Here is a 26,832-nt window from a genome sequence, read left to right as displayed (position 1 = left end):
TCCTATTATCGCTTATCACAATGATAAAATTGCATTATTTTCTTATAGTCTTGCAAAAAAAAGAGATAGTAATAAAGGGAAATCTCTTATTAAGTCCCAATATTTTGGGCCAGTTTATGGTTTAATTTTTGAAAAAAAAAATCCCGATTATTTAATATTATATGATAATAAATCCATTTTATATTGGAAAAAAAAAATAAGGACTGTTTCGTTAATTTGTGCAAAATATAAAATAATCAAGATTTTTCTGTTCAAAAAATAAAGTTGAGATTAAACCATAAACTCACCTAGAGTATTGAGACTTTCTCAGAGATTTGCATAGTAACACTACAAGAAAAGTCCTTATTAGTGACCATTTTTTAGTGACAACCAAAAATCTGGTCACTAATAATATCAATTAATGACCACAAATTTAGTGGTCACTGAATTTTGGTAATGCTACAAATTTAGTGACTAATTTTATAATGGTCGTCACTCACCCGGTCATTAAACGGTAGAAGTAAAACCAAAATATATTTTAGCATCATAAAAGGTATTAGTGACTAAAAAGGTGGTCACTAATATGAAGACTTAATGACGAAAAAAAGTGGTCACTGAATTGAAGACTTTTGAAGATTAATGACCAAAAACAATGGTCAATAGTTATTTTTATATGCATGGGCTGGAAAAAAGATAGTGTTCGTTGTCCGTGAATTAAACAAAATAATTTTAAGTTCCACACTACACATTTATTTTAACACCATGTGAACTTTCTAGCACTTATATTATTATTATTATTATTATTATTATTAAAATATAGAATAAATTTATATAAAGATACTACGGCTCTTAAAGCTTAAATAATTAATTTAAATAACTATTAATTAACGATAAATACACTGGACTCTCGAAAGTTCGAAACTACATAACTTATTCGCGGGTTGACCCGTAAAACCTTTTATTACACTATTAGCATTAACAAAAATTAGTTTCGTTATATTAAAGACCGTAATGCCCTTAGGCTTTGATTTGCAGTTTGCCCTAAATCGAGGACCCATTAATCGATACATAGCAACTAGCAAGCATGCTCCAACTCCATACACCGATACTCAAGTAGGCGATAACCTTATTCGCAACAACACCGACGACTGTCGACGGCTCGACGTACCTTCTCTCGTCTGTCCACAACTCCACCGGCGTCGCTCCATCCTCTCCCGTCAACGTGAGATCCAGAGACGTCGATGCCCAAGAAGATTTCCAACATCAAGCCAAGAAGAAAAGGAGCATCGCCACGCTTTGCGTCAGGTCAATTCAATATGTATTTTCTGAATTTGCTTCATTCTGTTTTTTATTTTCGTTCAATTCAAGAGCGTAATTGTTCAATTGAGGTAAGATGAAATTGGGGCTTTGTGTTTAGACATTGAAGAATTTGTATATGTTTTATACTTATGATTGTGTGATTGTTCTTCATATAGTTGGAATGTCGATTGGATGATGAGATAGATAACATCTGATCTTATATTTTTGTTGTTTAATTCTAGCCTTTTGATAGATTCAAGATTTTATGGACCTCCAGCCATATGTAGGATTATTGAAGTGAATGGAGGCAAGGCCTTTATAATGACCAGCTCAATGGTAATCTCATACTTCTAAATACTTTCTTATGTAACTTATTATGCTGCTATTTTTTCCCGATTCAGCCAAAAAGCTTCAATTTTGAGACTCCCAAACATTATGATACCTCATTGACCTGTTCTGCATCATGAAGCAATATTGAAAATACATTTTGTTATGAAGAAGAATAGAAGATGCAGAAGAAGTAAATATTGAAAATTTTGTGTTCAACTCAGAGTATTCTGTAAAATTTAAACATGTTTAAACATGGACATTTGGTTTTCAAACTGTTATACTATCCTTTAAGCCATTGCATATACTGAAGCTCCTATTACTGTCAATATATCAAATAATAATTCAATGTTAATTCCTGATGAAACTCTTTGCATTATCAGGGTGTATTTGGTGATTCTAAAAAGGATAAGTTGTGTGAAATGGGGCTTTCAAAACAAAAATCAACAGACATATAAACTTGCAGGTGAAAATGTTTGGTAATATACTCCCTACCATGAATTAATCATATGAATATGATTATCTTTGGTTGTTTGGTTAACATGTTTTATTTAAACTTTATATACGGATTTGTATGTTAATGCTATGGTTATCTTATTGTTTATAAAATCATTTTCTAGGAATTGTCCCAATGGAGTTGGTGGATGCCTTAACCATTAGTGCTGATTTAAGTAGGTGATTAAGTCAAATCTACATGTCATGGATGGACTTGTTAATGATGATGACATTGACCAATCGGATTCAAAACTTCTCAAAAAGATGAATTATGGCATGATTTTACTAATTCAGAATCTTCTCAGGTTGGTATATAAAATATTAATAGACATGCATGTTAATAAGAACCGGACTAAAGCTACTTGTTTGATCTTAGTAGTTGCTAAACTGATGCAAAATGAGTTAATTTTTCCTTATGCCCTTTAGCTTAAAGTACCATATGATGTTTATCTAGTAGTTTCTTTATTTGAGTAATTATTTGGTCTATTTTTACAAGAATTGCTAAATGGATATGTGTTGGTGTCTTGGATTAATTGCTCCCAAGTCTTTTTTCAGGTAAATAAAATTTACTTGCAAAATGCCCATGAAGGCATAACAAATGTCTATATTACCCACTGATAGTGATAAGTAGTTTTTTTGTTTTTTTGTTTTTTTTTTTTTTTTTTTTTTTTTTTTTTTTTGCTATAGTTCAAGTACTTCCTCAAAGATCTAGTGAAATATGATGTCAAATATCAAGTAACATAACAATAGAAAACAAAAACAGGTTAGTCATTATAATTTTATAATATCAGATAACGCTGCTCTTGAAACTGAACCTACACTTGCCCCACTTATAAATGACAAGAAAAGGTGTTACATGATTGCCAAAGGTATGTACTTTCATCCATTCCAGTTTTGATGAACAATAAATAATCTATTATGGGGCATATTAAAAATATCTTTTGTTATCATAAAGTTCTATAACATTTGAAAAGTAGTATGTGTTTTGCTTTGAGTTCTTTTATCTTGTTATATAAAACCATATAATCATTGTTACACATTTAATATGCAGTTTAAAGAAAGTAAAGTATCCAACTAAAGGCTCCAAAACTCCAACCCCAACCCCAACTACACCTGCTATGATTCGAGCAGGAGAGTTTCAATCAAGTCTTGGAACTGAGTTTCCTAGCTGTGTAAAGATGATGGTTAGATCATAAGTTACCTATGGGTTTTGGATGGTATTTCCTTTTTCTTTAACTAATTACCATTGCTTGTTTGAGTTTGATTGGTTTTTTAGGAATCTGTTATCCCCATTGAAGACCATGAATTTGAAGAACGAGAACAGGATTCCGATTCCATATTATTCCATAACAAGGTAAAAAGAATTCACCAGTGTCTATGTTTTTCAAAAAATCAAGAAACTATCAAATTCTTTTTTAAGGATTTACATTTTTGGTTTGCGAGTATCGTCGATTTTTGCATTTTTGGTCCTTGTAATTTTACAAAATCTATGTTTAAGATGAACAGTATGATGGCTATGCAAGTAAAAAATGTTGTTTTTCATATATTTTGTGATTAAAATCGCAGGATATGACAGATCTAGTGGTAGATATGCTCAATCTTAGATAAAGGTTACTCAAGAAGCAGGACAAGCAGTAATGAGACAAATATTTTTATATTTTTTATGGTAAAGATGTTGAATCCATCTTTGAATATCTTGTATAATCCTACTTTGTATATTTTTTTACTCATTTAAGTACTGTATACTCTGGGTTCTATTAAATTTGTGAACAATTTATGTGTATATGTCATGAGATTAATTTTGATAGATGGATCATATTATATCTTTACCATTGACTAGTTAGCTAGTTACTTAAATTGGTTAAATATAAGAAATAGCGACAAAAATCAATGATGAGCTTTTTTCGTAACTAATTGGACAAAATCAATGACGACTTTTTCTGGTCACTACTTCGATAATCCAGTGACGAATTTCTATGGTCACTAATCGGATAAGACAGTGACGACTTTCTTTGGTCACTGATCCGATAATATAGTGACGACTTTTTCTGGTCACTAATTAGATAAAATAGTGACGACTTTCATTGATTAGTGACGCCATTTAGTGACGAAACAGGTCGTCATAGATTTAGTGACCAGTATATTTTCGTCACTATTTAGTGACTGCTTTTATATTTCGTCACTAATCAGTTTTTGTGACGGACCTATAGTGACAAAAAGTGACGACCAAAAGTTTGGTCACTAAATCGTTTAGTGACTGACTCTTTCTATGACCATTTTGTTTTCGTCACTAATTGGCTTTTTTTTTTTTTTTTTTTTTTTTGTAGTGTTAGATAAAAGAACTTGCAAAAATGCATCAAACATGCTTACTTAGTGATGTATAATCAAACTCAACGATATGTGTTAAATGCCAAAATGTAATCTCTAAATAACGAGAGAAAATCATCTCAAAATATGCGAAGTTTTCATCGAGAAAAAAGTCCTCAAAGGCATCTGTGACTTATGTTTAATTAAGATAACAATTGCAAAAAAGTGACACGGAAATGAGCAAATGTTCTTACGAACGTTTGTTATTTTCCTATCCCGATGTTCATCGTTTTGTTTTTTTATACATGCCTATCATAAATATAACATTTTCTCGTGCAAAAGTAGATATTAAAACAAATCTTGCTAATTAAATTTATTTTGCATGTAACGAACTCATATACCATAAAGATACTTAAACTCATGACCATTAGCTAAATGTGAGATCATGGTTTATGACCTCGAGATTATTTTGAATGCTCTTTAGCCCTTTGGACACACAACTATATACAAAAACAATATATATGTTTCTGAATTCTTTTCGTATGTCAATGTGAGTTCCATGGAAGGATATATGCCTTGCATCGGCAAGTTTAGAACGTAAAATCACATGGTTCAATATTTTAATAAAATTGATAGAAACTAAAAAAATCAAAATACTAGTAGCGGGTTTGAATTGGATCAAAATTTAGCAAAAGCATTCCTACAATTGTACTCGACGATGTCTTAAATCTCAACATATTGTCACACTTATATCATTACTAATACTTTATAATATTGAAAGTTTGAAACAATAAAAAAAACTTATTATGGAATCATGAAACAATCAAACAGGTGAAAAAAAAAACATCACTATTAAGTATTAACATACATTCAATAACTTTGATGATCTTGGAATAAGTATTAGCAAACAATAATTAAAAAAAAAAACAACAATGATGAATGCAATTTAACCTACTAGCTACTTACTACATTGAACTAAATTACTATCATCAATTCACGATTGTTGTCCACGGTGACTTTAATGCTCATGGAATTGAAAATAGAACTTCACATATTTTTAATGATCACAAAGTTAACAAAGTAGAATAACTTCTCGATAGTTGCAACAACCAATAGGCAAAATTGGATCGACGATTGTGAATGGTTGAAGCGTCATGTGCTGTGAAACGGCCTTGATGATTTGTGATTCACGTTTATTATTATTATTATTATTTTTTAACTTGTATTGGACTATAAAATAGTATGAATATTGGATTATATATTAAAAATATTAGGATATTAAAGTATAGAATGTATTTGTCAAAAATATTAAGGTGGTTCATTTAAAAATTTTTAGGTAGGTCACAAACTTAAAAGTTTAATGTTATATAACTTATTATAAAAAATACAAAAAACGTGACCCACCACCATGGTATCAAATAGCCTGGCCCCTGGTGTCTTGTGTTGCTTTTGTGAACCCTTAGACGATGTTGTCGCACAAAGATACCATTTGTCATGTAAACCCAACCATTCAAACAATCACCTTTCTTACCTTTTCGAATGGATATGCCAAGGTACAATTCTTTTGTTAGGACAATTGACCTTTGATCAATACTATTTCCTATAGCACGTCATAATAGATGTATGAGTTTCGAAGTTAAAGGTTAATAGGACTTGTGTAGTAGTGGTTAATAAAAGAAACACTAAAGCTAGAAATAAATAAAGTGTTTGCATAAAAAGCTAAAGTAGCAAGATGAAAATATTCTCTTGCATATGATTTTACTTTCTCCATTTTCCTCGTAGACCCATCAAGGTGTAAGAATATATTCTTTCAGTCTCATTTTATTTTCATTATTTATTTTTCTACTTCGTGTACTTCAAATCAAGGTTGCTAAAATGTCAATCGCAATCTTAGGATCGTACGATTACATCTGTAATCTAGGTAAATCGATCCAGATCCGACTAGGATCATAAAATCGCTCGTAAAATTGTTATTTATTTTATTTATTGAAATTTCAAATATTTTGTTGGACTAAGTAAATCAAATATGAATCTTTTTCATGTCTCTTTGATGGTTAAAGGGTCGGTAAAACCAATTAATCTAAAAGCTAGTTGCATGGATCCAATATTCTCCATCAATTTTCATTATTACAAAGCTTTTACATGTACAACATGTTTGAGACCATGAAAATATGTTAGGATATTCTATATGTATAAGCATATACATATTGTTTTACCTGCCTATAAATAGTTATCAAGGAACGATATTGTTTGATAAGTCGGTGGTGAACTAAAAACAAACTTATAGATGTATGGATGTATTACTGGGTAACTACTCCTTGGGCAGTAGGTCACTCGTTCCTACCGCCAAAGGAGATTTGCCCAGCAATTCACCTTCTATGACAAGATAACAGGTTGTTAAGTTACTAAGACAAGGTAAGCTTCATTCCAGTTATAACTTCCTTTATATTGAATGACAATCATAACTAGACACTTTGTTATTTGTGTTTTTAACAAATATCAAAAACTTAAAATAGTTTGTTTGTTATCATATATTTCTATGGATTCATTATACGAAAAAGAAAACAACAGCGACTTGATTTAGAAAAAATGTTTTGTTATCATATACTTCTATGGTTTTATTATACGAAAAAGAAAACAACTGTGACTGATCTAGAAAAAATAAGGTATACATTAACGAATCAAGAAGATACATTAAACATTTTCACAATATAATTAATATTATCTAAATAAAAAATCAATTAAAATACAATGTTACGTAAATGTGCTTTGACCGGTTCCATTAGTCACTGTGGTATCGTGAAGACTATTGCAAGTTTACAGCCTTCTTTCCCTTCCAAATCATTAAGGCTTTTCATTAGTAACCATATAGCATAACAAAATCTGAAACCAACATCAACTCGATTCAACATTACATATTACGTTTAGCAATTTGTGATTTCATGAAATCAAACACCAAAAATGTCACAAGAAAATGCTACTAAAACATATTAAAATAGATAGAATATATTATATTTATTTATATAGATAGAATAGATTATATGTATTATATTTATTCACTCAAATTTCTATATATCATATTTATTTTTAGAAATTTTCATGATATAGATTTAATTGTTAAAATCCTTATTTTTAATATTTTTAAACATCTTATAGCTATTTTAAATTCTTATTTTTATCAATTGACTATTATATCCTTTTCTTATAAATCTAAGTTTACAATATTATATCCTTTATAAACCTTCAAAATCTTATATTTATTTAATTAATTTTTTAATCAATATTAATAAGTTAAACATCTTTTCTTTTCTTTTTTATTTTAATAAAAGAATCGGCATCACATCTCCTCTCCTGGAACTAATTTTCTATCAAAGTTAAATTACTATTATATCCTTCAGCCTTATTAATATATATCCCATAAATCTAATAGCAATAAATAGGAAACCCACAAAACCATAAAATTCATTTAATTTCGGTATCTTAATTTTGGAAAAAGATCAATTCCAATTCTTTCCTATGGATTTTGTTTAATTTGACTCATTTCTATTGGGTTTTGAGTTCAAACGTTTGTGATCGCACATTTTGGGGACTTGCAGATACTTTTCTTTCTGTTACAATGGAGGGGAAGTACGAACCATTGAAAGAGCTTGGTTCTGGGAAGGCTGGTTAGAGATAAGAAGACCAAAGAGTTGTTTGCTGTAAAATACATTGAAAGAGGGAAAAGGGTATAAGCTTTAATCTCTTTTATCTAATTTGATGGATAGTTTCTAATTGTTTGATGTTTCGCTCCTTTTATTGGAATTGTTTGATGGGTTTTGTTTGATTCTATAGTTCAAGGTTCATATCATTTTAACTCACCTTTTGATTCAAGATTCCTTTTTTTTTTCTTCTTTTTTCTTTTCTTTTTTTTGTTCCGAAAACAATGATCAAGAACAAATGATATATATATTTTTTATTTTCTTGTGCTGTTTTTACAAGATTCGCATTGTTGAGTTAACGAGTTTGATTTTGGTATTACCTCATAGAATTCAGAGAAATTTGAAAAAAATGGAATCTTTTTATAGACTAGGGTTTGACCATCCTAAAGTCAACTTAATTTCAATATTTTGGGTTTTCTTCTTTGAGCAAACTTTATGGTTCTCATAGTAAATGTTACTTTGGAAATATGGTATCGACATCTTGTTTGCACGGTTAAAAAAAACACCTTCCATATAACGTTAAGGCGGGCCTAAAAAACGCTTCTTAAGCATTTTTTGAATATAGTTTGATTTTTTACTAGATCTTGACAAATAACATGGGCTTAATCCATTTTTTTTAGGAGAACATACCCAAAGTTGTTGACATGATACCACAAACTATTCAAAATTGTTAAACCTGATAAAAGAGTAACGACCTCTTTTCAATTTTAAAGCCCATTAGAAATTTGTTAACTTAGAGATGATCAAGTAAAAAATCTAGGGAAATTTATTAACTTGAAAACTGTATTTGAGTTTGATGTAAATGAACTTAATTTCCTACATTTGAATATGCTTGTCTCATGTATTTCCACATCAATAGCAACTTATGACCACTTTTTTTTTTTTTTTTTTTTTTTTTTTTTTTTTTTTAGATTGATGAAAATGTTCAAAGGGAAATCATTAGCCACAGGCTCTTTTATTACACATTACATAATAGGTTGTATTGTGTTTGATGTGATTGTGATTAATGACTTTGTCCCACCCAAAAAAAAAAAAGGATATGGACTCGCTCTAGATCTTTTGTCGGTGCAATAGATGCAAATGTCCTCTTTATGAGAAAAACATGTCATTCTTGAAATCCCAGACATGTAGGTTTTATTAAACGGGACACATTTGGTGATAGTCATAAAATGTGCAGTTGGTGATGAAATTTTTAGTAAGATCATAAGTATAGGCATATTTAGTGAGAAAAAATTAAAAATCTTTTATAGCATTCTACTTTCCGTAAACTGTTATTTATTGTGTGGTACTTTCTAAATGATATTTTTTTATGAGGATTTCGAACATGAAGTGGGAAATCCTACAAAGTACAATGTTTTTTTTTTTTTTTTATGATTTCGAACATGGACTGAAAAAACATATCCTTATATGGTGTTTGTTAGGTGCATTTCATGCACCTATTTTGCATACTTTATCTCATTAATTGCATTACATTTAGAAGTTAAAACATGCCTTTTTACATATTTTTTCATTATTCATAGTCTATCGGTGGAACATTTTTATTTGCATACTTTATGGTGTTTTTCAGGTATATTTGAGGATTGGGGACCTAAAGGAATCTCGAGAAAAAACTTGGAAGTAAACGAAGCGGAAACGAAAAAGTTGGGAGAATCGAGACGGGCCAAAATAGTGAATATCACCCATGGGCATGTGAAGTTGTCAAAAATAGGCATGAAATTCAGCAAGGGGCGTGTTGACCAACTCTCCATCCGTTGACTTCATTCCACATGGGGCGTGTGGATTTGCACTGATTTCACACAGGGCGTGTGGAATCCCAAAAAAGCAAAAATCAGCATCCTACTTTAGAAGATAATCCGATAAAGGCAACGTACTTACCTACCACCCAGGGTTGTGTGGATTCAAGATAATTTCACCAAGGGGCATGTGGATCCCGAAAACTGCCTTTTGGCAGTTTTTCTTGATGACTTATTATGGGATTTTTAGGTCCTTTCACACACCCTCTCTCATATCAGATGACTAGAAGGCATTTTTTTATCAAGGGTTTTTTCTAGAATTCATTAGGAATCATCTTGGAAACATTTTAGTTTTAATTATAAGTTGATTAATATTTTCATTTCTATTTCTAGACTTTGGATTCAAGCTTTAGCCATGTTCGGATGAAGCCCGTTCATTATGATTTTGTAGTAAGATTGTCTTTATGCTTTTAATCATGTAATTTGATGTTATGTTCATGATTCTATCGAGCAATTCTAGTTTTATTTTAACCTAATGTTTGATTTAATGTTGGTTCATGTTGGCCACTAGAATTAGGGTTATTTCATTCTCGTTATTCAACTTATGGAATTTGTAATCATTTTATAAATTGAAATTAAAGTACAAACATCATTGGTTCTATGATGGGATTAACTTTGATGTAAATTACAAATGCATGGTTTTATGTTACCGAGCTTATGAGCAATATTGAACATTGTTGGGAACATTCACATTAATCTTATTGCGGTTTTTCAGTCTAATTCTAAGAGCTTGTTTGTGTTAGATTAGTAACGTTAGATTTAATTCAAAGAGCTTATTTTGATCCAGCTTAGATAGATTAAGGCTTAACTTTATCACGTGATTAAATTACATGACACATGAGTTTACTATGGGATCGAAACCATTTTATTATCTAGTTACAAAATCTTTAATTGCATGCGTCTAGTTCTAATTTCTACAAATACAAACTAACCCCCCATTTTGTGACTTTAATACCTTACACAAACATATATAAGCTTTTGTCTCATGCCCCTGTAGATCAACTCTGCTTACCTTGTATTACCTTTTAGTGCAAAGTAACAGTGTTTTTGGAGTTCATATTGTATTCCTTTATTTGTTGGGTTTGACATCCTAACAAATTGGTGTCGTTGTTGGGGACATGGTGTTATTAATTGTTTATGCCAAGATCTTTTCGTGTGTGTGTGTGTGTGTCTATATATATATATATATATATATATATATATATATATATATATATATATCATTTCCAGTAGATTCGGAGATTGAGAAGACACTTAAGAATATCAAGAAGCAAGCCAAGCTTCAGAAGAGGCAACCGGATTCCAAAACTTCTTCTTCATCCACCCCTTCGGTCATAAACATTTGAGAGTACATACCTCTCTCAGGTGTATCAGAAACATAAAACCTTTCACTATCACCTCAACCATACTTATCCAATGAATCCACACCACCACATTCTCCTACCCATTTCACTGAACCTGATACTTCAATCCCAACTCCTACCCTGGGAGACCATGGCAATATCAACAATTGTCTTCCTCTAAGTCCACCAATTAAACAAACATTCATCAATGGTCAACACAAGATGTTACCCAACAACCATTGTACATTACCTATCCCGCTGCAATAAATTTTAAACTCAAATCTGGACTCATCCACTTGTTGCCTACCACTATGTTGAGAAAGAAGACCCATACAAATTCCTTAAGGAATTTCACGCTGTTTGTATGGGAATGAAACCATATGAAGTTACTAAAGATCAAATCAAACTAAAGGGCATCACCCTTTGCTTTTCAAGACTATGCTAAGGAGTGGTTATATGACTTACCACTAGGATTGGTCCCAACATGGAATGAACTTGCACGGATGTTGTTGGACAAATATTTTCCAGAAATGAGAGCGTCGGGCCTACGCATGAAAATTATTGATATTAAAAAGCAGAAAATAATGGATCTACACACTTACTGGGAACGATCTAAGAAACTATGTTCAAGATGCCCGAAATATGGAATTTCATATTGCCAATTGCTACAGTATTTATGTGAAGGAATGTCACCTTGGCAGAGAAGATTACTCAATGCATCAAGTGGATGATATATAGTTGACAGGACTCCTAGTGAAATCATAGCTCTTATCAAGAATATGGCAGAAGAATTTGAGCATACAACTCAAGAAGAGGAATGGTACATAGATGCACCAAAAGAAGTGAAAGAAGTTAATACTCCAAAAAGCAAATGTCAACTTTTTGAGTTGACTAATGTTATTATGATGCTTGCCAAGGATAAGGGTGTGCAACCAATGGTTAGACCTTGTGGTATTTATACCCAAGTAAGACACCCCACTGATATCTGTCTGATGTTACAAGAGTATATGGAAGCAATTCAAGCTATGGGAGGATTTTCAAGTCAACAACAAAACAACTTTCAACCGTGGAGTAACCAAATTAGGGACACCAACCTGATGTCAACTTCCATCCAATGCCACCACAATCTTATCAACATAGACCTCCATTTCAAAATAAAATGCATAACTAACCCAATTTCCAGCCTCATCATCAACCTCATCACCAATTTTATTTCCATCCTTAAAACATGCAACAAGGAAGTAGTTCAAGTAGTTCGAGAATTTCTTTGGAAGATATTGTCAAGAGTTTATCTAATAGTACTCAATCATTCCAAAGTGAAACCAAGGCAAGTATCAAGAGTTTGTAGCAAAAAATGGCTCAACTTGCCACATCTATGTGTAAATTATAGACTCAAGGAAAATTACACGCAAAAATAGAGAAGAATCTAAAACATAATGCATGTGTCATCACTTTGAGGAATGGTAAAGAATATGGAAATACAAGTACGGTTAAGGAAGAAGAAGAGACGGAGTTAGAGAAAGAAAATGAGAAGTCTAAAATTTCTTCAAAGCAGACACCAATTGAAGTAAAGGTTACCCCCCCCCCCCTCCATTTCCTACAAGGTTAAGTAAATCAAAGTGTGAAAGAGAATATAATGAAATCATGGATATGTTCAAAAAAGTTTAGGTTAACATCCCTCTTTTAGATACACTAAAACAAGATCCAAGATATGAAAAGTTCCTTAAGGAACTTTGTACATCTAAAAAGAAAATGAAAGGAAATGAAACCGTAAAGGTTTGGGAAAATGTATATGCGGTACTACAAAATAGGTTGCTCCAAAAATGCAAAGATCCAAGAGTTTTCACGTTTCCTTGCAAATTAGGGGAATCTTCATGTACCTCGTGCGATATGCAACCTTGGAGCCTCTATTAGTGTTTTACCATACCCTTGCTATATGTAACATCCGAAAATACGAAGGTAAATATTTCATTTTTAAAACAACCAAAACTTCCATTTATCATCTACTCAAATCCTTAAAAATGTTTTATAATATAAACCAGTTATCAGAGTACAATCCCAAAATCTCAAGTTTGCGGAAAATATACGTGTATGCGCTGCGATCAAGTCAGGCCCTTCCTTTTCGAACGGGATGTACCTGAAACCATACACAACAACTGTAAGCACAAAGCTTAGTGAGTTCCCTAGAATACCACATACCATACATAACATACGATTCATACATATCAATCATGCAATAAGAGGTGCTATGTGTCAACCATAGTCTTGCCATTATGCCACGAGTTGTATCATGGTATTTTCTTGCCAGGACGGGGGCCAAAACCCTAGGTCTTATAGACAAGTTCTAGGAGCGACCTCCTTGTCTTCCATCTAAGCATCAAAAAGACAAATAGCATACAATCTACAACTACTTATCTAATTAACTGTCAGAGTCCAAACTCTGATCTTGCATACAGGTTTGTCAGGAGTCACCTCCGGGTCTTTCATACAAATGCCAGGGGCCACCCTTGGTCTTCCAATAACATAAACCAAATGGGCCAGCATTGGTGCCTTTGATCCATAGTACAATGAGGAGACTCACCTCACACATCTGAAACTAAAAATAAATCTCTGACTGAAGATCCGCTAAGATCCCCGCACTATCAATCACAAATAACATCCAATTAATGACTGGGTCCCGAATCACACTAAGAGTCCAAATCAGGGTAAAAGACCCTTTTACCCTTCCTCTAACTTGGACCAAGGACAAGGCCTAATCTAGATGACCTAAAAGCCCAAAATCTAACACAAGAACTTAACGCCCAAATATGGACCAATTTTCCAAATTAGGTCAAATCCCCTTCACGGGCCTTCAACTAAGAGAGTCCAATAAAGTCTTAATAGCCTAACCATAAAATCTAGATAACCTAACATGGATAAAGAAAACCAAGCCCATCCTAGCCCAAAGTCGAAGCCCAAAGCAATGAAATCCAAGCCTGCTGAGTACGCGGGGCGTACTTTGCCTGTACACTCAACATACATCATGAAAGGCTTGTACGTGCAACATACAAACTTATACGCCCGACGTACTAGCCAATCATGGCCAAATTTTCCAATTCAGCTCTTAACCCAATAAGACTTTGATCCAAACTCAGATCTGACTTCCCCAAGGTGATTAATCACATAAAGTTGCCAAATTTATGTGCATGCATGGCTTAATGCCGATCTAGAGCTCAAACAAGCTTAGTAAATGACTTAATACTTGCATGAGACCAAAACCCCCCATTAAGTTTGCACCTTTATGCACAAGGAACCCTTAACATATCTAAATCTATAAGGCTAAGCTCCAAAAACGTCCTTAATTCCCAACCACCAACCAAAAGGACCAAAAGGACCAAAAACATGCCAAGGAGAAGATCTAAGAAATGAAATGGCAAGGTTTGAACTTTATACCTCACAAGCCACCAAAATAGGATGATAAAGCTGGATCTCAAAGCCCTCCTCCAAGGAACAAGTCTTCAAGCTTCTTCTTCTTCTTCTTCTTCTTCTTCTAGATACACAAAACCCTCCATAAAAACTTCACAAGAGTTCAAGATCACCAAACATGGGCTATGGAACAAATTAGGGTTTGTAGGATATGCAGGTTGGCTAAGAAATGATCAAAAGAGGACAACATATGGCATATATAGGGTACAACTTGAAAAATTAGGGTTTTGTTAACTCCCCCTCGTACTCCCAGCGTACGAGGCTACAGACTCGTGACCAACATCCACTAGTACGCTAAGTATACACCTGAGGTACCTCCTGCGTACTAGTTTCTCAACTAGTACGCTAAGCATAACCTGTTGTACGCCCCACATACTACTTACAAGGGCCGAAATGCAATTATTTTAAATACGAAGGGCAACCAGGAACTTATCCATTTCCAAGCGTGACACTATGACTCAATAGGAATTGAATCTTTATCAAAAACCAAATTCATCATTCAACTTGCCGATCGGTCTATAGTATATCCTAAGGGTGTGTTAGAAAACGTGTTGGTACAAGTTAATGAACTTGTTTTCCATCCGAATTTTATGTTTTAGACATGAGTGATGATGACAACCCCAATTCAAGCTCCATACTTTTACGAAGATCCATTATGAAAGCTAAAAAATAGATGTCTATAATGACACTTTATCTATGGAGTTTGATGGGGATGTATGGACAGAAGTGTCGTACGTCATCTTGTTGGCTTGAAGCTGGAGAAAAGCACTTTATGGGCCCCGAGATAGTTCATCAGACTGCTGAAAAGATGAAAGTGATCAAGGAAAGGATGTTAGCAGCTCAGGATCGTCAAAAGAGTTATGCTGACAAGAAAAGACGACTGCTGACATTTGAAGTTGGAGATTCGGTTTTGCTCAAAGTCTCACCATGGAAGGGACTTATATGATTTGTAAATAGAGGAAAGTTGAGTACAAGGTTTATAGGACCATTCAAAATTCTTCAGAGGATTGGGAACCAAGCTTACAAGCTAGAGTTATCGGAAGAACTAGATGGTATTCATAACACTTTCCATGTGTGTTACTTGAGGAAGTTTACAGGAGAAATTCCAGATATAATTCCAATTTCAAAGTTAAGGATGGATGAAAATAAGAGGATAATTGAAGATCCTGAGACGATTTTTGACCGTAAGACTAAGAAGTTGCGCCGCAAGATGGTTGACTTAGTGCTTGTGCGCTAGAAACATATGAATGGGCCGAACCTCACCTGGGAAACAGAGAGTGACATGATGAGTCGCTACCCACATCTATTTGCTGATGCATGATTCGAGACGGAATCATCCTAAGGAGGAGAGAATTGTAACGCCCGTGTTTCTAGGCTAAGAATTAATTTAATGGTGTAATAGTTAGGGTCAACACTTATAACCTACTTTGAAATAATAAATAGAAATTATTTGAATATTATGTGATTTTATGTGCCATATATTTAATTATAAGATATAATAAGTTAAGAATAAAAATAAGCGTCAAAAATAAAATAATAGATAGGTCCAATATCTATGAATAAAGTTGTAGTGGTCGGAACAAGGATTCCGGAGATATAAAGAACACCGAAATCCGAGTTATAACGAAGAAGATATGACATGTCGAAGTTTCGCGTCAAAACCGGCACGGCACTGGGAAACATAAAAAGTTAGTTTATGATAAACTACTTTTTATCCTTAGGAGTCTAAATGAAAATTGTAGATTACGTCTCCACCTACGTGTGGATATAAAGAACGTCAAAAACAGAGTTCGTATGCAAAAGTTATGACCTTCTGAAGATACAGCTGTCTAAGAGCATGACATGTGTCAGAAACCCTAAATTGACTGGACTCACGACGTGAGCCTCTTTTCTCACGACGTAAGGAGTCAAAAACTCACATTTCGAAGCTAGAAGTCTACTGGAACGATAACTCAAAAGCTCACGACGTGAGTAATGAATTCTCACGACGTGAGGAGTCAAACAGACACTATTCAAGCCTAGAACGCAGATGTCGAAGCTACGAGGTGATTCATCCATGGCTCACGACGTGAGCAATGAATTCTCACGACGTGAATGGGCCAAAATCAGCCTATAAATAGCAAGTTCGACCTCATTCACTTCTTACACCAAATCTTCCTTCTCTCTCTCGTTTTTTGAAGCCGTTCCGCGTCCCGAGCCCGACGATCACGAGCCGTTGACCGTTTTTAGATTCTATCTACTCCCGCTACTAAAGTGAGTGCATATTTATTTTCATCTTACGCATAGATATGAAGTATTTTATATAAATTACATGCTAGATGTGCATATTGTCTGTATACTTGTTATCTATGTTAGAAGAACACTATTATACATGTTTTAAATGATTTAAACTGTATATGTATTTTATATCTACAAATATGTTGGGGTAAAACATGGGTAGATGAAATAGTTGGTGTGTGATGAAATAAAATGATGAGAGGCCTCGATGTTGTTGTTGATCTAGTCATCTAGCAGAGTATAAATGACAACCACGGACTATTCTAGACATTCAAGTGGAACGCTAGCAGGCCCGCAACCTGTAGGTGTTTGTGAACGATGTGTTCACTGGTGTACTCTATCCCCCTCATGGTTGCCTTACAGACATTTATTGTTGAAGAAACTCCTTAACAGTAGTGTCCATCCCAATGATAATCCTTAGGCTAGATCCCTTACAATAGGTGTTTTAGGGACGTAAAGTGAGGATAACAGGAATGGGTAATTGGGTTATTGTTGGTTGATGAAATTAATAAACTTATTTATTGCGGGTTGAAAACCCTATGTGCTCACCAGGCTCCCAAGCCTGACCCACTCAGTTTTCTCATATACAAGTAGTGGAAAGAGAGCACGGGAGTGATGATCTGATGAGAGATCAATGGATTATAGGCTACTAGAATAAATAGATATTATAATGCCTATGTTGTTTATGTTTATGCTTTTGATATGTATTAACAATGATATCCCAAAGTTTTTAATATAATACATTTCTACGGAAATGCTTTGATAAATTCTTTTTCATATTTTTTGGGAACAAATTCCGCATAATATTTCTTTAAAAATATACTCTGATTTTCAAATAAAGCATAAACAAATCGGTCTTTTCTGGACGTGAATTTGGGGATGTCACATATGAACTCATCTTGAGTGATGACTTGAAGAGTTGAAGGTTGAAGTTAAGGAATATCAAGTCAAGAGCACTTGATGAGCACGGGAAGACTTGGATGATCCTAAGAACGATTTTTGGTGTTAAGATATGAGTCAATGATCCAAGAGTGTTATGAAATTATGGAATAACACTTGAGTTTAGATGGAATACTTACCAAAAAGTACAGTAGCAACTCAAGAACACTTGCACAAGGTGGTGGGAAGTAGAGAGAAAAAGAGGCTCCGTTGAAGGTTTGAGAAATGTGTAAGTATTTGAAATGAGCAAGTAAGCCAAGAAATGCTCCAGGGATCTCTATATATATTAAAGGTTAGTGGAGCAACTTGTGAGTTTGAAGTGATGTGTGCCTTGGTTTGTGTGATGTGGATAAGGTTGGCTAATGAGAGGGTGACACATGGAGGCAAGTGGGCACACTTGACCCACTTGTGGGGTAGAATACTCCTCTTATTATAAAATAATGATTTTTAATTAAAAATCCTTGAAAAATAAATAAAATATGAGTTTTGGGGGTTAAAAATGGTAAAAATATGAATTTGGTGAAAAAATCCCGTCAAAAACGGGCTTGGGTGGCGAAAGTAGTCAAAAACCGGCTTTATGGACCGAACCTGCGAGGTTTGGCTCTAAGGAGGTAAGAACCGAGAGAAGGGAAAGAAGGAACCGAGAAGAGACCGAAGGTCCGAAGGGGGGGGGGAACCGAAGGTGCGAGGCTTTTCGGATGGGGGCTGAGGTTCGGTCCTCGCTGCTGGCTTCGGTCCGAGAAGGCTTTTGACACTTTCGGTTCTGACACTTTCGGCTCTGACACTTTCGGTTCTGACACTTTCGGCTCCTTAGAGGTTCGGCTCCTAAGAGGGTTTCGGACCTAATTAGCTGTTTTTTGATATAACTCACCGATTCGAGCAGTTTTTTGTCAAGTTATGGGTCGGGATGACTATAAAAAGTTGAGAGAGATTTTGGAGAGATTTCACATACTTGGAGAGATTTGGGAGAGATTTCACATACTTGGAGAGATTTCGGAGAGATTTCACATACTTGGAGAGATTTGGGAGAGATTTCACATACTTGGAGAGATTTGGGAGAGATTTTACATACTTGGAGAGATTTAGGAGAGATTTCTCATACTTGGAGAGATTTCACATACTTAGAGAGATTTGGGAGAGATTTCACATGCTTTGAGAGATTTGGGAGAGATTTCACATACTTGGAGAGATTTGGGAGAGATTTAATCTTAGCCATAATTATTGTATAATCTCGTAGTACAAGGTTCGTGAACCTCGTTATGCTTCGTTTATGATTGTTTTAAGTCCCCAAAAGGGTCCTTAGTCGTGTTTTGATGCGTTTAACTCTCTTTTTAGGGTTTTTACATTGTTAACACATAGATTTTTTGAGACACTTGAGTTTTTGACATACAATGGCACATTTTTATACGTAGAATAGCTTTTAACACACAAGCACTAATTAAATTCGACCGGTTTGACTTGTTTGACTTTAACTTGAATTTGACGGTTGTCACATTCTTGAACCACCATGGGTCTCCTTCCTTCTCCTAGCTTCAAATCACACATAATGGCAAGAAACTAGCTAAATAACATACAAGGTTGATTAGGGTTTCGAGAGTAGGCTATGGAGGTGATGGAGGCTGGGGTGGAGGCCTGATGTGATTTTTAAATAGGGTGCAAACCCTAAATATTAGGGTTTCCTCCTAAAAGAACTACTCGCTGAGTCAATACTTTTGACTCGTCGAGTAGACAACTTAAATCCCACGTCCAAACTGGCATCTACTCGACGAGTTAGGGCTACCAACTCGTCGAGTAGCTCTTAAAAACTAAATACTTAAATAAATTAAATGCGTACCAGGAACGGGACGTTACAATACTCCCCCACTTGTCTTAGAATTCGTCATCGAAGTCTGTTGTGCCTGAAAACAACTCTGGGTAGTGCTCCCTCATCTCCTCCTCGGGTTTCCAAGTCCACTCCGAGCCCTTGCGGTGCTTCCAGTGCACCTTTACCAACTCCACTCTCTTATTCCTCAAATCCTTCGACTTCCTTTAAAGGATAGCTACAGGTCGCTCGATGTAGTTTAGACTGTCATCAACCTGAATATCCTTAAATGGTTCCCCTACTGAATTGTCCACTAAGTACATCCGCAACTGCGAAACGTGGAAAGTGTTGTGGATCTGACTGAGCTCTGATGGAAGGTCTAACCGGAAGGCAACCCAACCCACCATGGCCAAAATCTTAAACGGACTGATATACATGGGGCCCAACTTGCCCCATTTCCGGAACCGAATGACACCCGTCCAAGGTGACACCTTTAGGAGGACCATATCACCCTCCCGAAATGTTGCTTGTCGGCGTGGCTCTTCTGCCGACTCTGAGCAGTCTGAAGCCTGCTCCGGACCTACTGGATCTGCTTTTTGGTCTTGAGTACTGTAACGATCCGAAAATCATTTTGTCAACGATGTTAGTTTTCCATCTTACGAATATATATTTCATGAAGTTATTTCGGTTCTAAGTTAAAAAAGAAGTACTAAATTAAACAAAAGGAGTGTTGATTAATTCTCAATAGAATTAGCTAATAATTAAAAAGGTATATATTAAGTCTAGGGATTTAAGTAACATTTTTGGAAGTATAAAATGTTGTACTTTTATTAATGGGTTTAAACTGTTTTTATGGCTAAATTTAAGGGACTAGAATTGTAAGATTGTTTAATAACATCTCTTTAAGTACAACGATGTCCATGTTTCATTTTCTTTCTTAATTTGCTAAAGCAATACATCTACTTATATTTATTCATACATATGTTTGGGAACATTGATCAAAATATAGGGACCAGAACTGTAACTTGAATTTAAGGTTAAGTAATCCACATATGTGCACAAATGAGAAGTCTCCACCTCAAGGAGGGAGGACAACATCGGATACCGCCAGACTATTAAGTGTCAATCAGTTACCTCTCAATCATCACTCGTTTGGGCTCCTACCTCACGACGACAACAAGAGAGTGAGAAGGAGATAGAGGACCGAGAGAGAGAGAAAGAAAAAGAGAGAAGAGGAACGGTCAACAGAAATTGATTAACCTATCCGTTTACTAAGTGTGAGACCCATGTATTACATGGGGTTATTTAAAAAAATTAAATATAAAATTTTAACAATTTGAAAAGTTTGAATTTATAAGAAAAATGAGAAATATTTTGAATTATTAAAATTAATGAGTGGATACATTACATATATAAACCATTTCTAATAAATACTTACATATATATTACCTTATATATTAAATGTGGAATTTTAATTTAATAAAATGACAAGTGGAAAATAGAAAATTTAAAATTTTTAGAAAATGCCATGTGTCCAAATGAAGGAGAAGAGGACATGTGGCAAAAAACTTACATTTATTAGAGTAGATTTCTTCCCTTCTAGGTATTATGCATTCTCCCTCCATCGGGTTCGTGGCTGCTACATGAGAGAGAGAGAGAGAGAGAGAGAGAGAGAGAGAGAGAGAGAGTCATGGGCGCAGGAGAGATGGATGGTGGCTTTAAAGGACTCGAGCAAGGATTGTTTTCCGGCAAAGTCTCGGTGAGGCTAGGGTTCCGTCAAAGTATCCAAACGGCTGCGTATTGGAGGTCTAGTTTGATGATATGTCATCGGTTGCTTTGTATGTGTGTGTGTTGCAACTAAGATACAGGAAGCACTAACATTTTGACGGAATAGAAGGAAGGCTTTTGTACGTTTAATCTCCTTTTGCATCAGGTGCTATTTAGTAAAAGCCATATATATAACGATGGCAGTGAAAGAATTTGAGATAGTTCGAATTTATATATGTACAGGATATGATGATGTGTGTGAAAGCTATATATGCTCAATGACGTGCCAATTACGTTGCAACTTGCAAGAGGTAATGATTTATATAAAGTAAGACTAATTAATTAAGTTGTCTACTACATATGAGCTACGAGTGAACATAATACATGAGAAGGATTTATGGATTTCTAAAAGAATTATTAGTTCTCATGAGGGAATTTAAGAATAATAAATACATATAACAGATGAGATAATAATTCTTGATCCAATCTGTTTAGTCTGAAAGATTCATTTGATATTTGAAGTAATTGACTTTTGTTATTTACTTGGTATACGTCGAGTTAAATCATGTGGAATATCAAAAGGTAACTAAGGGGTTTAGGGAGTAGATAATTTATAATCGGCAAATAAATTATGGAATATAATAATTTATGAGCTAATAGTTTTTAAATAATACACGTTTGTTTATAAACTATAAAGAAAGGTGTAAAGGCAAAAGCTAAATAAATTTTATGTTTAGGCCGTTTGGCGAATATAACGAGATTACAAGACGACGATGCGGATGTTTAGCTTTTGTGGTTGTTTATTAAAGGTGAGTCAACTTGTGGTTTTAAAAGTAAATTGTTAGGAGTATCCCATATCTTAGATGGATTGGGATGAACCTAGTTGTCTAGGATGCGTGTGCCCCTTTTGATAATTGATTGTTATGCCATTATTGTTGAAATGCTTTATCCGTAATGATATCTATGGTGTTGCATGCTAGACTCTTCCTTGTTTGGTGTGAGATGTGAGTTAGGCTCATGCTAGATTGAGTGACGTGTACGAACATTATGTGATGTGAGCATGTTAATTTTTGTTTGAAAATATTTGTTTAAAATGTTTTAGGACAAGCATGCTAGTGTTGTATCAACTTCATTGATGTGTTGTGTATGGAAGTAGTGTATGATGTAAAATGTAATAACTTCATGAAATTACATGTTTGCATGAAAATAACCTTTAAAGAGGTAATATGCTAATAAAAGAATATTCATAATAATTACATGATTACTTGAAATGGTAAAAGTGTAACTCCTTATTTAATTAATCATTATTAAAATAAAAAGGAGAACACACTAGCGGGGCGAAGGGTAGAAACCTAGACATAGGTATATACCCAATCCGGACAGTATGATGGCCTAGTGGGTTGAAAGATACCTATAGGAAAAAGAGCTTAAGCCAACTTAGACGCGGATTGGTTTTTCTAGACAACCACTCGGTACATGGTCTTGGTACACCTTGGTATACCGGGACTGGAGTAATGTTGGTCAAGCGGTGGGACCAGTGCAAACATCATGTGCGATTTGAGAGGTGTATCTATTGGTATTGGCACCGCTCGTACCAATCCTGAACGACAACGCATGAATACGTATGTGTACAGTTGGAGTAGCAGACGCAACGCACTGGGAGCAATGCTTACGAGTGAGAGTCGCGCCTCACTTAGTGCATTGGGTCGTGTTGGTCACATTAGTAGCGAACGTGGTCTTGCTTTGGTGGTTTTTGCGGTGAATAAATAGACCCTAAATAAGAGGTAATACTTTAATAATTGTAGCAATGAGTGGTGAGTAATTATTAATGTAAAGCGGAGAAACAAAATATTATATAATAATATTCAAGCGGTGAACCGATAAGATTAAATTAGTTACAACGGTGTTGACGAGAGTAACTAATAAAATAAGCTCTAACTGAAGAACTAAAATAAACTGAGCTGAACTTGTGTTTGTTAGGAGGTGTGATGTTGTATGTCTTGCTAGTGAGTCTTTGACTGAGTATGGATGTTTTGTGGAATCTATCTATGATATGTGTGTTCTCTTAACATTGTACTATATTGACTCACTTAGCTTATGCTAACACTTGTTCTTTGCTTGTTGGTTGTTGTGTATTGGAACAGGTAGCTTGACGTGATGCCTTAGTGAGGATGGGAACCTTTGGGTAGTTTAGTTTAGTATCTTTAGTTATGATACCATTTGGACATGTTGGGTTTTCATCATTATGTTTTTGTGAACTTTTAATTTTGATGGATTTGTTTTGACATGAAAGTAACATTAGTGATGTTTTTGAAATAATCATAATAAGTCTTCCGCAACGTATTCTGTTAAATAAGTTTTTTTAAAAAAAAATGGGTGAAAAATCACGATGTTACAAGTTGGTATCAGAGCTGTTGAGAGAAAAACTTGAGAAACACACTTGAACAAACGTTAGAACAAGTTTATATTGCGGAATTTAAAGTTTAACTCAAAGGATGATAAAGCTCAACAATAATAAAAGTTAGAGTTAGATAATTAGATGGTTAGGTGGTTAGATGCAGAAATACAAGGAAATATAAATGACAGCAAGTATTATATCAAGTATACACTTAAGTTAATTCTTAACAAAGAATGCAATCAAACCATATTAGTAAGTGAGATCAAACTTAGTGATTAAGTGAAGATTGACTTGCTCCAAAGGAGAGATTTATATCTGTTATATTACATATTATGTTTAGTAGAATTTAGAGAGTAAAAAGGAGATGAGAGAATGAGTAATGAATTTTAAGAGATATGAGATTCAAGATGCGTAGAAGTGTTACATTCAGAAAGAGAGAACTCCTTTTATAGAGTCTCAAGGATTACAAATTTCCTATCTGTTTAACGTTGCCATGCAAGGCACATTGGATAAAAGAAAGTACATTAAAAAAACAAATAAAAGACTAAGACTAAGTGTTGATGATGATGACTGTGGTTGCGGTTCTTGACTGCGGATGAAATAGTGGTTGCGGACTAAGTTTAAGAGGGTCACTTCTATGTTTCAACAATTTTCCCTAAGTGACCTCTTCAACTTTCCTTTACTTGTCAAGACTTAAGAACTTGATGAGAATCCACCATAACTTTCTTACTTCTCCAAACCAGGTGATCCTTCTTGAAATCTCAAACTTTACTTCCACAGTTGTATGTTTTGACTTATGAACTGCTGTTAGAGTTAGTTCAAGTTGCTTCCTAGTTAGATGATGCATGGCAGTCATAGGAATGAAATATTTAATTTCATCATTTTTGCATTTGAAGATGACTCCAAGATCTGGGAAGTTTGTTGCTCCAAGAGATCTTTCTTGAAATCCTTCAGTCAGCATTGGGGCTGGATCAAGAGGTGGAAGGTTAAACTTCTGAGCAAGTGCGGTGTGAATATCTGCATCAATATTTGCAAAATTTAAAAAGATTTTCTCAGAAACGTGTTGGCCCTTTCAAAAGCAATTTTCATCTTGGGATTTTTCTCTGACTTATTCTGAAACACCCTTGCTATCAGAAAGACTTCCTCCGGGTTCATGTAGGGAAAGTCAGCTTGGGTTCGGACAGAGTCTTGATTTCTTTTGGTGAGAGTGTATTGGATGAAATCTGCTTTCATGAATTTTCTAAGCTTGAAATTCTTGACTGCAGTGGGCCTGTCATTCGACCAGATTTTCTCAATTGTAGACCCATGCTTGGCATGGAATCTGTTGAGTCTTTCAAATTCTAAGGGAAACCTCTTGTCATCAGGAAGATTGCGGTCAAAGGATTCAAATACTGTGAAGAATTTTGTCTTGGGAGAGATAGGAATGTCCCAATAACCGTCTTGAGGGGGTTCTACGTATGTGAGATAAGTTTTGTAATCGTCATCAAGTAATCTTTTGTGTGGATTGACCCAGGAGTTGATGAGAGATTCATCCATTATACTATCAAATCCATTTTCTCTCTAGATCAACTCAACAAATTTAGCTGATTTCCAATCAGCTTTCTTCTGTTTGGTCGCGGGTGAGTCGTAGGAGTGCTCGGATGACATATGAGAAGCTAAGTATTTGAAATGGGGGGAGTCTCCGATTGCTTGGGAGAGGGATGAGATTGCGGTGGTGACTGATGGCTTGGACTCTTTTGAGGAGAGGTAACAGGTGTTTTCTTTTGTGGAGATGGTTGCGGTGAAGATTGTGGAGTAGGAAATTTTTCATGAATGATGGGATGCTAAGGAGAATGTTGATGAGAGATGTGATCCGAGTCTCTGTCTTCACTTCCCCCTCTTGAGGAATGAGCATTTGGTACTTCCTCAAGCCATTGCTAAAGACCATCAATCTTAGCACACACTTCGTTGAATTGGGCTTTGAGTGCATCAGCAAGTTGTTGATTGTTTGGAATTGCGGTGTTGAAAAGCAAGTTATGGATCTCTTTGATGAGTTGAAGAATTTCTTGGCCATGAAAGTTGGATGATAAGGAACGGCGTAAGTTATTGATGGTTGACTGCAGGACTGAAATGGTGGACTCATACGCATTATGAGTTTCTTCGAAAACCTTCCTGGATTGAGTTGATTGATCCACAATGATTGTTTGAAGGTCAGACTTGATTGCGGATACCTCGGAGATGAGTTTCTCTACATTAGCTAGAAATTGCTGATGATCAGCTTTGCGGTTGGTATCCAGGGCTCGAATACCCATTTCAACTTTAAGAGAGATTCGTTCTGCAGTGTGGCGTTCTCTGGCTTCAAGTCGTTCGATGCGTTCAATGAGAAACTACAGTCCAGGAAAGTCCTCCGATTGCGGTTGGGAAGATTTTACAGCAGCTAAAATCTGATCCACTTTGTCCTGCAACTTCAAGAATTCTTTTCTCGAGACAGTTAACTTCTTTTTCTTCTTCTTCTCCTTAGGCTTAGAGGTTTAGTGCTGTGAACCGCTTGATTCTTCTTCTTCATCAAAAATCATGAGATCATCAGAGGGATCAAGTTGATTTACCTCATTGATGTAGATGCCGTCAAAACCAAAGGTTGGCCCGGAACTAACTTCAATCTCGGTTCCGTCATTTTGTGATTTTCTATTAGTTTGAGTTGGAGGGGGCTGAGATGGACTTGCACCACTAGGAATGGATTCATTCTTGCGGATTGTTTTAGTCATTGCGGTCATCCAATCCTGAACTTTTAGAATTGTGGCTACGGTATTTGCATTGTTGATTGCATCAGCCCAATACTTGGCCACAGTTTGGATTTCCTGTTGCTTTTGTTGAAGTTGGTTGGTTTGTTGATCTTTCCTTGCTTGAAATGCCCTACGAAAAGCGGCATACTTCTTAGCTTCGGATTCAGTGGTTGGTTTGTAAT

The 26,832-nt window shown here is 34.9% G+C and overlaps 1 protein-coding gene and 1 long non-coding RNA gene across 11 annotated transcripts; both read left to right on the top strand.

The window, feature by feature from the left end:
• The first annotated feature begins 993 nt into the window (after window positions 1-993).
• LOC145091857 (uncharacterized) lies at window positions 994-3,907 on the top strand. 10 transcript variants are annotated; one of them, XR_013702313.1, is made up of 7 exons: window positions 994-1,284; window positions 1,521-1,614; window positions 1,989-2,084; window positions 2,226-2,405; window positions 2,597-2,655; window positions 2,892-3,454; window positions 3,667-3,907. XR_013702313.1 is itself a non-coding variant. In XM_079029673.1 (7 exons), exons 4-7 carry the CDS (start codon window positions 2,305-2,307, stop codon window positions 3,706-3,708), a joined length of 354 nt encoding a protein of 117 aa, XP_078885799.1. In that variant the 5' UTR covers window positions 999-1,284; window positions 1,521-1,614; window positions 1,989-2,071; window positions 2,226-2,304; the 3' UTR covers window positions 3,709-3,907. The 10 variants fall into 10 exon arrangements, 2 of the variants coding, with proteins under 2 accessions (XP_078885799.1, XP_078885798.1); XR_013702310.1 differs by having other exon boundaries at window positions 2,788-3,454; XR_013702315.1 differs by having other exon boundaries at window positions 2,226-2,655; window positions 2,892-2,969; window positions 3,152-3,454.
• A 3,952-nt stretch (window positions 3,908-7,859) lies between these two features.
• On the top strand, window positions 7,860-10,312 carry LOC145094341 (uncharacterized). The gene is made up of 2 exons (XR_013703300.1): window positions 7,860-8,132; window positions 9,673-10,312. It is a non-coding gene; the product is annotated as an uncharacterized LOC145094341 (long non-coding RNA).
• Window positions 10,313-26,832: the final 16,520 nt, after the last annotated feature.

Source organism: Lactuca serriola, chromosome 3 (assembly GCF_051521515.1).
Source record: "Lactuca serriola cultivar US96UC23 chromosome 3, Lser_US96UC23_V15, whole genome shotgun sequence".
NCBI classification, from domain to species: domain Eukaryota; kingdom Viridiplantae; phylum Streptophyta; class Magnoliopsida; order Asterales; family Asteraceae; genus Lactuca; species Lactuca serriola.
This window is presented reverse-complemented; position numbering and strand designations above follow the sequence as displayed.

What these genes read in the sequence shown, in the direction of transcription:
- LOC145091857 (XM_079029673.1), top strand. Translation starts at nt 2,305, where the DNA reads ATGGATGGACTTGTTAATGATGATGACATTGACCAATCGGATTCAAAA. An exon ending in CTAATTCAGAATCTTCTCAG is followed by an intron (nt 2,406 to 3,151) that starts GTTGGTATATAA and finishes TTTAATATGCAG; the next exon opens with TTTAAAGAAAGTAAAGTATC. An exon ending in CCATATTATTCCATAACAAG is followed by an intron (nt 3,455 to 3,666) that starts GTAAAAAGAATT and finishes TTAAAATCGCAG; the next exon opens with GATATGACAGATCTAGTGGT.